Source organism: Podarcis tiliguerta (genome assembly GCF_965153285.1).
Source record: "Podarcis tiliguerta genome assembly, chromosome: 14".
Classification (NCBI taxonomy): Eukaryota; Metazoa; Chordata; class Lepidosauria; order Squamata; family Lacertidae; genus Podarcis; species Podarcis tiliguerta.
The window spans coordinates 34,765,406-34,780,089 of record NC_139547.1 but is presented as its reverse complement, the minus strand read 5'-3'; the positions used below and the strand labels follow the sequence as shown (position 1 = coordinate 34,780,089).

Below are 14,684 nucleotides of genomic sequence, written 5' to 3'. Positions count from 1 at the left end.
TTAAGTCTGCACCCCAGCCTATGTGCATCTTCTTCCTCTTTCCGGAGTTCTGCCTAAGTAGCTAGAACAGAGAGAAGCAAATTAAAGCCTAAGCTTCTCACACTCACTTGTCTCAAGAGATTCTGGGCAAACTCCAGGTTCTGCAGCCTCTGCTTATTGACAGCATTCACCTCCGTGAACTTTGCAGCCAGGAGAGCTTCCTAAGAATGGAAAAAAGAAATGAGGTTAACAAAAGGTATTAAAAACATAAGAAGAGCCATGCTGGATCAGGCCAATGAGCCATCTAGTCTTACATTCCTGTTCTTAGAATAGCTAAACCAGATGCCTATGGGAAGCCCATAAGTAGGACCTGAGCTCTGCAGGAACCAATTTTCAGGCTAGCTAAAAGAAGCTGACAGCCTCCTTCCATGCTTCTGGGGAGTTGGCAACTGTGGCCATTGATGAGGTTTTGGACAAGGGAGGAAACATTCAGAGGTGTATTTCTGTAGTCAAGCAAGTTTTGGTTGATGCACCGCCCAACAAGGCCTCTGGGCACCTGGAGAGATCAGTGTCTTCCACCCAGTGCCTCTCAGCCTTGATCATTCCCTCCTAGCCCTATCTGGCAATATCAGGGATTGAACCTGGGGGCTTCTGCATGCAAAGCAGACACTTGTCCACTGAGCTATGGACCTTTAACATGAAAAATATTGAAATACTGCCTAGAGGAGCCACTTAGACCATGGCAGAGGGCTTGTCAAATACCAGCAAGTACCTCTTCTTTCACTTTAGCAGCTGGAGACTGGATTCTGGGTCTCTTACTCATGAAGCCATTGCGGCCATTTTCCAGGTCAAGGATGGATCTCAGCTTCTCTGCTTCAAGTTCATAGTCCTGCAGAGGGGAGGGAGATTAAAATCTACTTACAGAGAACCAATCACAGCTCCATAGTACATCTCCTCTGCAATGGGGTTGTTTTCTTCCTGTAAGCAACCCTTTTAGCCACACAGGCGGCTGTTTCTCTGAGCCACCCCCGTCCCGCCATCCTCACCTTCACTGCCTGCTGATACTGTTGTGCCTCTGCGGAAACTTTCTGAACGTCTTGCTCTTTGCTGGCAATTTCCCCCAGCAGGGCCTGCAGAAACAGATCAAGCAGAAAACGTGAAACAGCAAGAAGCCAATGGCTATACAGTCTTTTAGATTGGGATAGCTAATGTCCTACTAGATGTTTCTCGGTTACGTCTCCCATTATCTCTGGTCTCATCAGGTCTTCCCAGAGCAGTTGGGTTGCCATAAGGCAGATGGGCTGCTGGGCAGCAAGTTTGGGGGTGGGGAGAAGAAGACAACACAGATGAGAGTTTCCACAAATTTAATTGGGGCTGTTAAACTCTGTGTAAACCCTGATTACACATGCAGCTGGAAGCAGCAGGGTTTGGGAAGGAGATGATGCAGACCATGTTCTCTACCTGCATCATTTAAAACCCTAATTAAATATTAGGGCTGTGCAAGACCCCTGATTTCATTTGGGGTCCAGTCCAGATCAGGGCCAGATTAGGATCACAGTCCTACTGCATAATCAGCTTATCACTGGGTACAAGGGAATCGGACAAGAAAGCTGGATGAACTCTGAAGCTCCTTCCAACTCTTACGATTCTGTTCTATGATTACCTGTTGGTTCTTCAGCTTGGTTTCCACTTGACTGACATTGTCGGTTTCTTGAGGCTCATAGTTGGGCACGTTACAAAGGAACTGGTTCAGGTTGTTGTAGCCACTGCGATAGTTGGAGTAGGACAATTTTGCTTTCTGCAACATCTGAGATCTGTGAAGGGAAGTGGAAGAATACTTGCTTGGGATGGACATTAGCAGAAATGTCACAGTGCCATACCCTAGTAGACCAATGGTTCCCAATTGGTGGTCTGTGGATCACAGGGAGTCCATGGTATATACACCAGTCAACTGTCCAGGACATTGCATGGGGGGCATGCTCTCATGTGAGACTGTGGCACCCAAAAACACACAGATCATGTGACTTGTGCAGGACTGCGGCCTGGAAGACATGCATCCCAGTCTTGCACTGGAACATGTTGAAGGGTTCACATAACAAAAACTACCAGAGAGATATAGCAACATTTTCAAAAGTAGTCAGTGGCTTGGCTTTTGAAAAGCAGGGGGTCTGCAGTACTTAGCTAATTGGGAACCACTGCCCTAGTCTAAACTAGACTAAATATATGACAAATTTGGATGAACTCTCCCATTTTATAGCAAAAAAAGTCTACATTTATCTGCTTCCTTTAATGCAGCTCTCAGTTGCAGCTCCCATTTGTATGTATTAACCACCATCCGTTTTGAGAGCCTCCAGGGATGGGGAGCACGCAAACAGCTAAAACGTCCTCTGCAAGAAAACCTGGTGACACAGGGCTGGGGAAAGGGGGGTTTGGACTTTCCTTCTCCTGCTTCTATTGCCAGTGCTTCATTCACCCCCTCTTTCTTCCGCTCACAGCCTGACCTGTGATCTATTTGCTTGTTGAGGTTGCCGAACCGCTGGTTGAGCTTATGGAGTTCAGCTTCCTGGCGCTCGATGTCCGGGCAGTGCTCTTGGAACTGGCTGGCGAGGGCATTGGAGCACTTCTTTGCTTTCTGCAGATCCTGCTCTGCCACGCTCAGCAAAGGCTGGTGGGCCTGCAATTCAGAACCCAGTGCCTGGAAAGAAGTTGGGGGGGGGGGGAGAGGGGAAATGAACAATCAAGTATTTTAAACGATGTTAACATTTTTACCCTACCTTTCTAGGACAGCCTCGCAAAGATTTAAATCTGTCACAGTACAAATGAAAACACAAGCCTCAACAATAAAACAAAAGACAAAAAGCAAGAAAGCAGCATCACACAAATTTGCCAGGAGCCAGCAAAGGACACGATGTCATCCCAAGTTCTATGTAAAAAACACCCACCAGGTTTAAAGCAGGGTGGGGTCTTAGGAGCCCATTTAAAAGCCGGCAAAGAGGTTTTAATTGTATGGATTTTATGTCCTGGCAGACCCAGTTCTTTGAGGGGATAGGACTAAGTAACCCTGGCAGCAGCCATACTTTCCCTATTTAAGTCCCCTTGGGAGTGATGGAATTTCATCAAGCCCTGTTGGGGTTTGGGGGCGGGCTCTCTCTATGTTTACTTGAAGCTACAGGATAGCAAGGAAGCCTGTGTGTGGCTGGATAGTGCTATTTTAGAGTGTTTAAAGCAAATGTGCGGCACCTATAGCCCTCCAGAACTACAATTCCCATCATCCCTCACCATTGGCCTAGCTTGCGGTAGTTCAGCAACATCTGGAGGGCCGTAAGTCCCCCAGCCCTAGTTTAAAGAAAGAAAGAAAGGGGAACAGAGGCAGTGTGCAACCCTGCAGGTCCTACTTTTGACTGTGTTTTAAACCCGCAGGCTTTAAATCCACTGGATTGTGGATTCTGAAGCGGACCAGTGATCCAGTTCAGGTCATGATTCCACCCAGATTGGATCAGGTGAATCCACTTTGGAATCTGAGCCAGGTGGATTCCTCCTCCATCTCTTATCACAGCTGAAGCAGACCCCCTCTCCCTTGTCCCTTCAGCCAGAGATGGGACAATAGGATGACCTCAGAAACCGTACTGACTGGCAACTGTCTGGATACATTTGGGCCGTTTAGCAGCACTGCCTTAGTTTTGAAAGCCCCACTGAAAGTGAGGACTCACCAGCAGCTCTTCTCTCTTGCGCTCCAGGGCACCTGTGTCCTCAGGAATAGTGTCCTCAATGGCCAACTTGTTCTCATAGCCAGAAATCAGATCCCTCCCTTGCTGCAGACTCTTCTCAAGGCGATTGGCAACATCCACTCTGTACAAGACAGGTAAAAGCAGCACTTCAAATAAACACAGCTTTACAGACATGGATACTCCTTCAGGCAGAAGAAGCAGACAGGGTTCTGTGCACATGGATGGATGCTATGATTTCGCAGGAGCACAGAATATCTGCAGTGTGTGGAGTTGGCGTCTGGAAAACCTCGCCTTTTGTCTAGTGTTCATGGTTGCAATGCATTGTAAGCTATTGCGGATATTGCCTCAGCAGCCAGAGAGATGGCGGAAAAAGATTTTTAATGGGTTGGGTGGGCTCCTTCCAGGCCCTGCATACTGGCCGTCCCCCATGACCAGCAAAGCCAGAATAAATTATGCAAAATAAGAAATATGCTAATTTCATGATTTATACAGGTTGCATGCAGAGCAGGTGTTCTACTACTGAGTGGCAGCTCCTCCTCCAAAAGCAGGTGCACCATATGGAGGTGCTTACCAAGAGCTCAAACAGGTGAGCCAAGCTACCAAAAGGACCCAAAGATCTAGAGCAGGTGGTGAAATTTCATGTTCCCTTTCCAAACAGACTCAGAGGAGCTGTACAGACACCTACTTCTCCTGAGCGGCGCCAAGCAGCTGGATGACATGGTTGTATTTGTTGTTTGTCTCTTCTGCCTTGTTCTTTAGCAGGGAGGCACTTCCTGTGTCTGGCACGGACTCTATGAAGGTTTCACACTCCTGGATCCTGCGTGCTTTCTCGGGTTCAATACGCCGGACCTCATTGGTGATGTTCTGCAAAAGGGAGAGAGGTGGGCAGCAGATGAGCAAGCGAGCATGGCATTGCCCCTCTGCTGTCTGTCCCAGGAGCAGCTGAGTTCTTGAGCCAAAATCCTCCTGGGCTGTAAAGTAGGGGGGAGATGGGTCCGTAACTCTGGACACAACTCATAGCATCCTGCCCGGCTCAATATTAGGGATGGGAGGAACTCAGTTTGAGTATTCAATTTCTCTCTTTTTAAATCTTAAATACAGTCCCCCACATTTCGGCAGTAATTTGAGATTAAAAAAGAAATTCTCATGAAAACTCTTTAGCATTTTTGTGCAGTGGTGAGGATTTCCTACAAGATCTTTCACAAGCCAAAGGCCAAGCAGCCCTTTCCCAACAGTCTTTGATCTGCAGGGCCTGCTGGGGGAAATTGCCAGCAAAGAGCCATGTATGGTTGAAATCACGCAAGTCAAATGCATGTAAGATGCAGCTTCACTGTTTTCTCCACCTGTGGGTTTCATCACTATCGAGAAGAAAGATTCTATAAAGTCTTAGATCCAGCATCCTGTTCCCACCGCAAACAACCAGCTGTCCTTGGGAAGCCAACAAGCAGGACCTGGGTGCAATAGCACCCTCCCCCCCTTGCGATTCACTGGTATTCATAGTCATCCTCCCTCCAACAGTGGAAGGAGAACATAGCTTTGTCTTCCCCCATGAATTTGTCTAACCCTCTTTAAAAGCTGCCCATGTTAGTGGCAATCACTACATCTTGTGGGAATGAAGGCTGCACCTCTTCCTCCCATGCCACGTTCCTATCTTAAGGGCAGGTTTCTATATGCATTCAACAATGATATCCCCCTTACCTGTGATTTACAATGGCATGAGCAACCAATTGCCTTTCCATCAACTCACTGCAGAATAGCATTGGGGGAGAGAGAGACTTTACCTTAAGATCCTTGGATCGCTCCGCGCTGTCCTGCACTGCCCGGCTTTGCTCTAGCGGCGGCCGCAGGTTTGCAGTGATGGCTTTCTCTTGCTTATCCAGCTCACTGTTCACTTTCTCCAGCCCTGCCAGCAGCTGTCGCCCCTGGACTGATGCTGCATCTGAGGCGAAAAACAACAACAACAACAGCAGGTGGAGCAGAAGGTTTTATGTTTGGATCCCTGGTCAGCAAGTACATTTGCTGGGAGAAGTGGAGAAATAGTGGCTAAGGCCCTTAGACTATCCCAACAAGGGGCATTCTCACAAACTGTGCTGCTAAGGAGGCTAATATTGTGATGTCGCTTTTCTAACAAATTTCAAAGCGGTACGGTACAATCCCATCTTACCCACATTTAACTCGTGCGATTTCAGCCTCATGTGGCTGAATGCCAGCTGTGCCAATTAAAGGCACACAATGTGCACTTTTAAACTCTCTTCCTTGGTTATTGGGCAAGGCCTGCTCACCAAGCCAGCTCCGGAAAAGTAAGGGTGGTCATGTGTGGGTGGTTTGACCATAAGCACTTTTGTGTATATGCAGAACCCTTGGAACTGAACCCCTGCATAAGATGCAGTCATATTGAATTCACATTTCCCCCGAATCACACCAAAATGTATCTTCTGCATGGAAAGCACAGATTCTGCTACTGAACTATGACCCTCCACACAACCATATTAATAAAGAGATCTCTGCACATACATTTGCATAATATACAGTAAATAGATCACAGAATTCTAATTCAGGTTTCCAGAATTGCAGCATTTTTCGGTGCATGGTATGTATAGCTGCTGAATTTGAACTCATTCACTGCTTGTGATAAACTAATGGCCCTTTTATTTTAAATGTGGAACTCAAGCATTCCCCCAGGCATGGTGTCGGACACCTACCTCCAATGCTGTCTGCCTTCAGCCCATCATATCGCTGCTGCAGAAGGCCCTTGGTGCCAGCTATCTTCTGTTTCACGCTCTGATACTGACCGGTGATGCTGTGGGACAAGAAGAGATTGAGCCAGTTGCGCAAATAGTCGGGAATACGAAGCACTTCCATGCTTATAATAGATAAAAGGAAGGCCTCTGTCTGAACCATCAAAGGACTGCTTGGCACTGGCATTATTACTGCTACTATTAATACAATTTATGAGTTGCTTAACATAGAAGAAGCCTCCTTAAAATAATTAAAAACATGAAGCATGGCATAAAATGTGGAGGAAAGAAAGAACAATGCATTACAACAAAAACCCAGCAATAAGCTGCAAAACAAACAGAAGCAAAACAGACCAACAATAGACAGCAACTTCATCCTAATCTGTCAAATGGCTGGTTCGTGTCAACACAATCTGGATCAGGGAGCACTTACTTGTCAGCGTGAGCCAGCGATTCAGGATCTGTCGGGGGGATCATGAAGCAGACGCCAGGGGCGCTGATTGCATTTCCTGCGCTGTCGGTAACTTCCCAGATGTCACCACTGTTCTTGTGCAGGGTGTATCTGGCTCCACGAGAGATCTGGCACTGGGGTAGAAAGAGTTCAGGATAAGCAGTCGTATCATTTCTCCCACCCCCCAGTAGTCCCAGGAGCGCATGCTTTGCCCTGGTACCACTGGTTAAAAGGGGGTCTTTTAGCCAGTGGCTGGGAAGACCTCTCCCTGAGACCAGACAAACACTGACAGTCAGAGGAAACAAAGCTTGGCTCTACAGATGAAAGGGCTGGTTCAAAGGTTGGGAACCTTCAGCCTATAGACCAAATATAGCCCACCAGACCTCCTAATTTGGCCAGGTCCACCTGCTCCACACCTGACTTATAACTTCAGGTAGAGGTTGATGTGGCTTCAAATAAACAACCAGGAACTTAAAGTGAGCTTCTGTTTCCCCCATGAATGACAGTGGGAAGGAAAGTCCACTTTACTCCAATAGTATTGAACAATTTCCATTGAAAATGCTGCTAAAATGGAGCTCCGCCCCGCCCCCTTTGTTTTAGCAGCAGTCTCAATACCATACTGGAAGATTTTCCCCAATAGACACACATTTTGGTTAGAGAACCGCATTGCAAAATTCAGAGAAGTATGAATTTCAAAGGATACTGACATTTCAGTTGGGTAATTGTTTCAGAAAATGCAAGCCAGGTATGGTCTCATTCAAATGTGTACCCAAGTATATCCCCTACCCTACCTGAATTTACCAGGCAGATCTTTTGCCCATTGCGTCATCCTGTGATGAGCAGAAGGGGCAACATTGCTTCTTACCCGCTCACTTTCGTAGTCACAAAGCGCTTCCACTGGGATGGGCTTAAGCGGGGTCTCCCGGCGGAACTTCAGAGGGAGCACCTGCTGGCTGCGCTTCTGCAGGGACTTCACCACATCATCATACTTGTCCAAGGCCTTCTCCTGGTCCTGGTGAAGACAAGGCAAAATCCTGATGCACCAGGGAAGAGACGATCAAGGCAGACAATGGGATATGGACAAAGTTGTGCTGGCCAAAAGCAGAGGGGCAGGGCCATAGCTCAGTGTGATGTGCAGCTGCAGTCAACTCTCACACTCCATACTTGCCTCCAGCTCCCTCAGCAAAGATTCAATCTGGTATCGATCCTTGAAATCCGGGCTGTATTTCTGGTCCAGGTCTGTGTCCACTTTCCTGAGAAGGTCCTGGGCATCCTTAGCATCTTTTTGGAACTGTTTGGGGTGGGAAGCAACTCAAAAAAGTCAAGGGATCCTCTTTTGAGGCAGAAAAACAATGTACTGCACCCTCACAACATGACTGTCACAAAGGGGTGTGGACACTTTCCCCTCCCCCTCTCCCTGCAAGCCAATAATTCACTTGTTGGTAGAGTGGAGGAGAAGGAGGAGAAGCTACAGGCCCTGGCATGGGGGGTTCTAGAGAAATGAAATACTATTCTCTCTTCCACATCAGGGATGGGAGCCTGTGATTCTCCAGATATTGCTGGATTACACCTCATGTCTTCCCTGACCATCCGCCATGTTAGCTGGGGCTTATGGGAGTTGGTTCCAGCCCTATCTTAAACAAAATAGATTCAGGGGCGACTGAATCTATCAATTTTGGTCCTCTATCTCTTTTTTCCAACCTTAAATTTAGTTATCTGGATTTCTGCAGCTATTTGTGATTTTTTTTAAAAAAAAAAAACCCAACAACAACGTGAGCATTTTAGTGTGAATTTTTCCTAATCAACACATTTCCGTATACAATTTTGACAAATGTACATATTTTTGCAAGGCAATTTCTCCAATATAATGCATTTTTGCATTTGTTCTTTTTCTAACAGGTGCAGTTTTAAGCACATTTTTCTATAATCTATGCATTTTTGAACACACTGGTTGGTAGGAACCACACTGCAAAATTCAGAGAACTGCGACATTGAAGGAAATCCAGTTTGTGTATTCAGGAACTGTGAATTAAAATGCAAACCTAAATTTTCCCCCATCCCTTCTGCCACCCTTCCCCACCCTCCCCATATTCATTTTATGAAGGATTATGTTTCAATTGTTTATGATTGTCTGGTGTTTATTTTATGATTGGAAACTGCCCTGGGATCTGAATGTATATGTTGAATGTCAGCCTACAAACAACAAACAAAATGAGTTTGGGACAGGTAGGTTCAGGCTGGATCAGCAATGGCATCACCACTGTTTGTGCTTTGTTTCTTTTAGGGATTTATGTATTTTAAAAAACAGGAACAACCTGCAAAAGAGGACAAGCTTTTCTCCCACCTCTGTGAAAAGCACCAATCTATCCTAATGTATCCCAATCACCCTTTCAGTGCAACTATTAAAGAGACTGTTGTCCCTTTCATCTGGTCACATAGGAACATAAGAGAAAGGAAGCTGTCTTGTACAACATCAAACCTTTGTCCATCTAGCTCAGTGTTGTCTACACTGACCTGTCCAGGATTTTGGGCAGCGTTCTATCCCAGCCCTACCTGCAGAAGGTGCTCTGCCACTATGCTATAGTGCTCTGCCACTATGCTATAGTCTTTCGCACCCTAAAGACAAAAGTGGGAGCCTGCATAGGGGTGTTTTAAAGGACCTCCCCCCCCCACAGTTGTGTGTGGGCCTCTTGCCTAAAATTCAAGTAGTCAAAAACTACTACTCCTACTACAGTTAACCAGAGAAAAATGAAGGGCAGCAAAATATTACCTGCTAACTAGGGAAATCTCCAAGCAAAGAGACATGCCTGCTTTTGCCCCGAGGACAATCAGAGCACAGAATCTGGGAGCCTCTGCCTTTCTGAGCCACCTGCAGAAGGCAGATGCCTGCTTGATCAGTAACACCTGACAGCAAAGAGGTTCAGGAAAGAGTGACGAAGGGGGGTAAAACAGGTCGGGCAAGATTGTTTTCTCACCAGCTCCTTCGGCTGTTTCCCATACAAGCCAGCATTGCAGCACACAACGTGGGTACCTCCTTGCTTAACACGAAGCTGTGCTAGACAAACTGTCTGGCAGGACAGCTTGCTATTTGATTATCAGGAAAGCCACCTCCCTGCTGTCCTCCCCTGCAAATGACAACATCTGACTCACTTGCTCAGAACAAATCCCTGGGCTCAGAAGTGTGTGCCCTTTGCACCAGGCCCTGGGTGGTGGATCTCCGGGTTTGTGGGGTGGGGAAAACAAAGCATATCCTTCAAGGCTGAAATCTGCCCGCAGATGCTCTATGGGACAACCAGGCCTCTGGGCCTCCAACACTGCCACTAATTGTTCCATTTACAGCCACCCATCTCATCGCTCCCTTAGTGCTGCCATGCTGGTGGAAGCAGAGACACAATGGAGCATGTTTGGGGAAATCTCAGGGATTGTAGAAATACCCCCCCCCCTTAAAAAAACCTTAAATAAGGGTTGCAAGAAGTTTTGTGAGGAGTATTATTAGAAATATTGTAAAAATGGACAAGGGGGAGGATGGTCTGTTAAGAGATGTAAAGGCAATATAAAGTTAAGAAATGCATAAGAAGTGGTTAAAACGGTGGATCATCAGAGGTGCTGAGGGAAGTCTAAAAAGATTGTATAAGTGATAAGTTTTGTGGTACATTTTATAATTTATATGTTAAAATTAATAAAAAATATTATAAAAAAAAACTTAAGTAAGGTGGGGAAAATCCCTCCCTCCTCTAAAAACATACCCCCCCCAAACACCCGAGGACTGAGCATGCCCAGTGATCACCAGGGGTCATGGAATGTTGAATATCAGCTGGAAAAGAAAAACAGAAAACTGAGCAAGGGGACAGTTCACAGAAGTGTCGCCCAACCTTTTTGGAGCAGCAGTGGTCACATCTAGAAATATGAGCAAATTTCAGGAGACTACCACAATCAGCCTTCTCCCCACCCCCCATTGGAGTTTTTTCCCTTCCTGATCTAAATCATTTAAGTCAACCGCACTCAAGCCAGCCACTGCCAAAAGGTAAAATAAAAGACAACTGGGGCCCTCAAAATGAAGTCTTCACAGGTACCAGGTAAAGCACAAGGGGGCACAACAGTAGGGATACTAGGGATTCTCTTTGGAGTAGATCCACTGTGTTGGATTCAATGCAAGTTCCACTCCGCAATCCCACTGAAATTAATAGGCATGACTGACTCAGGTCCTTCCATGGGTCTACTCCAAGTAAGACTTAGCTGAGTATAGCCCACTGAAATTAATGGACCTAAATTAGTCTTAGATTCTAGCAGGTCTTCTCTGAGTATGACCAACTCCAATTGGGGTTTACAGTATCCTGAAGGAAGTTGGTTGGTTGGTTGAGATCCTGAATGGGAGCCATCTTGCTAGAGGGCAAAGATGCACTGCTGCATTTTCTGACAGCCCCTCCTTCTAAGTGTCCTCAATGGAAAGGTACCTGGTGATAGTCCTCCATGAACTTGAGGTGACTCTCCTCACAGATAAGCAAGTTGAGGTACTCCTTCCAGTCAGCGTGTACTGCCTCGATGTGAGCCTGCAAGCAAGAGGATAGCAGGTAATGCTCAGTAGGTCACAGAAGGGCGGTGGCGGGGAGACACCTCTCAGGGACCAAGAGAGACTCAGATAGGGGACCAGCTGGGGGTGGAGAAAGGATCTCATGCGCATGACAGCAGCCAAACTCACCTCAATGGGGATCTTCCCAGGGTGACTTTGGGCCAGTAGCTTATTGCCGTCCTCGTGCAGCTTGTTGATCGCTCCCTCTTTTTCTTCCAAATTCCGGTTGATGAAATTCTAAAGGGAGAAGGAAGGAAGCAGAGATGTTACCATCTTATGTCTCGGCGGTCCACAACCCAGTCGGGCAGAGTGGTCTAGGGGGATCCAGCACCCATTACTATTTCCGCAGCAGGGCCCCTGTCTCTAGCTTGCTTAGAGGCACTCAGTCAGCATGAAAGGGGAGCTTTTCAGCCTCTATATGCTCCCAACACCAAGCATTGAGGAACACTGAAAACACAAGGGGCTTCAGTTTCAACTAAGTTCTCTTATGTACAATGGAACTTCAAGGAAAAGACGGATATTAGAGCAGTCCAAAGCATTTCCCCATGTACAGGCACAGGAAATTATTAGATTCAGGTGAAAGGCAACACATGGAGATCTGCATTGATGGTTGCAATGCATCCTTGGTTATTATTATTGCGTAGTCTTTGAAGGTTGTGGTTGTGACTATCATGAAGAGACTGACACTTTTGAATTTCCTACTAACACTATTGCTGCGACTCTCAGCAGGTCAAGGAAACATTGGTTTCAACCCCATTCCACACAGGGCCTTTAGATGGATCGAGGTCGTTGGAGTTTACAAAGCTTCTCTCCACAGGTTACCTCTTCTGTCTCCTTGCCAGGTTTATTCTCCTTAATTGAATTTATAAATAAATATGGGTGAGAGCCGATGTTCATCGTATTGAGAGGAGACCCATTGAAATTTATGGATCTGCTCTGAGGACGACTTAGTTGGCTGTCACCCAATGTAAGTAACACTTAAAAGAGTTTTGCATCTAACAGTCATACCCAAAGTAGACCCACTGAAGGAAGTGGGTCTAGTCTGAACCTCACGTAGTTGGATACAAACCAGAGTAGCAAAGGCAGGTCCAATCCTGAGCAGTTTACAGTCTAAAATTATGCAATGCAATTAGCAACAACAATACCACCACTAACACGATTTATCTAGCACCTGTGTACACACTACCTTTTAAAGCATATGTGAAACACATTCTTTCCCAAAGGATTCTGAGCACTGAGTTTACCCTTCACATATTTACAGTTCTCAGCAACCCTCAACAAACTACGGGGCCCAGACTTTTGTGAGGGGGAAAATGGGCTTTGGATGTGCTTTGAAAGTATAGTATGTACAAAGGGTTTGTGATATCTTAAGATGTACAGATCAGATTAGTTCATACTAGAATTCACGATGATTACCACCTCCTTTAATATATTTCTGCCCTTCAGCTTCGATTCAGGCTGAATAATTCAGATCCAAATGCCAGAATGCGTTTTCCACACAGATCTCATAGTCAAACTGCCTCCTGAGGGGGGATAAGCTCTGGGGAGAAAATGTACCTCGTACTGGCGCCGGCGGCTTGGGTAGTCGAGGTTACGGTCACTCCAGTCAAACTGCATCCTGTCTTTGGCCTGCTGATCTAGCCAGTAGAGCTTGTTGGTGCAGCGCTGCATGTAATCCTGGAGCGAGTTCAAATCCTGCTGCCTCTGTTGGGATCCTGACTGCAAGGAGAGAGGGAGTTTTGCCAACCGTCAAGGCTTGGAGATTGGGAGTCACAGAGAGCAACTCGAGAGAGGGCTAAGTCTACCGTGAAATACATAACTTGTGCACTCCTGTCTCCTGGTGTCAAGATTCTAGACCACATTGAGCTGGGAATCGGAGGGGCAGGGAAGGAATAGCAGTCAAAGTATCGTGTGCACTTTGACCAAGCTCCGATCAAAGTAAGGAACAACAGAGAGCACACTCAGGGTATGACTTAAAGGGCCCTTAAATGCTTATTGATGCTGATCAAGGCTTCATGTGCTGAGATACAGTTTAGGCGGGTGTTGTTGGGCGGGTTGCTATTGATATTATTTTGTGCATCTTTATTTTTATATCCTATTATGATTTATGTGGGCATTTTCAATTTGGTTGTGTACTTTTCGATGTTTTATTGTTTATGAGTACTTTTGTTATGTTTATAATTACGTAATTTTTTTCATGTTGGTAAGTCGCCTTGAGTATGTTTTGAACTATGGAAAGGTGGCACGTATGCAGGTATCCTCCTCAGCGCTGTCTTAATTCAGATGGGGCATAGCATGCCAACCAAGGTCTCAGCCACACCACACATGTAAATCATATGGCTTCCTCCAAAGAGTCCTGGGAACTGTAGTTCACAAGCCTCACAGAGCTACAGTTCCCAGCACTCTTAACAAACCAAAATTCTCATGATTCTCTGGGGGAAACTGTGTACATTAAATATGTTCTGTATATGGTATGAACGGGACCCAAGAGTCTCCTCACATCACCTCTGAGCTGCTTGGATGTACCAAAGATAGTCCCTGATCTTTTGAGGACGGAAAATAAAAAGAACAAGGTCTTACCAGCAGTTTCTGATATTTCACCTGGAGCCCACTCATATATTCCTGGAAACAAACAAAGAGAAGATGAACAAAAGACAGGACAAGGCCCCCAAAAGAGGGCGTTACCACACTTCCCAAAGCAAACACACTTGCTACGTGCATGCAGCTTTTAATCAAATGATCAATCGATCACTGGGGAAGAGGTGATTTGCATCCCCCAAGAGGGTACTGGGTTCTGTCTAACTCCTTTCTTTTTCTTTTTGCTCTTCTTGCCAAAATCAGTGAGTCTTTGGGAAGGGCAGGGGGGAAATATGATGGAGGGGAGCAGATGAAGCCTTTGTGCTGGGGGTTAGCTACCCCAATTTGTGCATTTGATTTTTATACTATCCTTCCTCCAGTGATCCTATACCAAGGAAATCTTCTCCTCTCTCATCTGGTTATCTAACCACTACAACACATGGTCTTGGTTGGTGTGTTTATGTGTTTGCTGTGGGAGACGGTTATAACACACGGCAAAGTATTTTGTTGAGTAGTTATTTATTGGATTTGTATCCACCCTTCCTCCCGAAAGAGCCCAGAGCAGCCAGCACATAAGCTTTATCTTAAGCATTCTAAAATAGTTAAAACATTATAAAAATAGATTCAGTAAACAGTAAATA

At 46.0% G+C, this 14,684-nt stretch overlaps 1 protein-coding gene across 2 annotated transcripts in view; it reads right to left on the bottom strand.

Moving 5' to 3' along the window:
- The window catches only part of PPL (periplakin), a 49,063-nt gene that overhangs the window by 4,472 nt on the left and 29,907 nt on the right, over positions 1-14,684 (bottom strand). For both annotated transcript variants that reach the window (XM_083414080.1, XM_083414081.1), the window contains exons 6-21: positions 14,047-14,088; positions 13,024-13,185; positions 11,596-11,703; positions 11,351-11,446; positions 8,065-8,187; positions 7,762-7,908; positions 6,879-7,030; positions 6,410-6,507; positions 5,489-5,646; positions 4,393-4,571; positions 3,690-3,828; positions 2,481-2,674; positions 1,643-1,793; positions 1,026-1,109; positions 752-868; positions 108-200 (exon numbers count right to left, since the gene is read on the bottom strand). In XM_083414080.1, the coding sequence (XP_083270206.1) occupies positions 108-200; positions 752-868; positions 1,026-1,109; positions 1,643-1,793; positions 2,481-2,674; positions 3,690-3,828; positions 4,393-4,571; positions 5,489-5,646; positions 6,410-6,507; positions 6,879-7,030; positions 7,762-7,908; positions 8,065-8,187; positions 11,351-11,446; positions 11,596-11,703; positions 13,024-13,185; positions 14,047-14,088 (2,043 nt within the window). The remainder of the gene's footprint in view (positions 1-107; positions 201-751; positions 869-1,025; positions 1,110-1,642; positions 1,794-2,480; positions 2,675-3,689; positions 3,829-4,392; positions 4,572-5,488; positions 5,647-6,409; positions 6,508-6,878; positions 7,031-7,761; positions 7,909-8,064; positions 8,188-11,350; positions 11,447-11,595; positions 11,704-13,023; positions 13,186-14,046; positions 14,089-14,684) is intronic.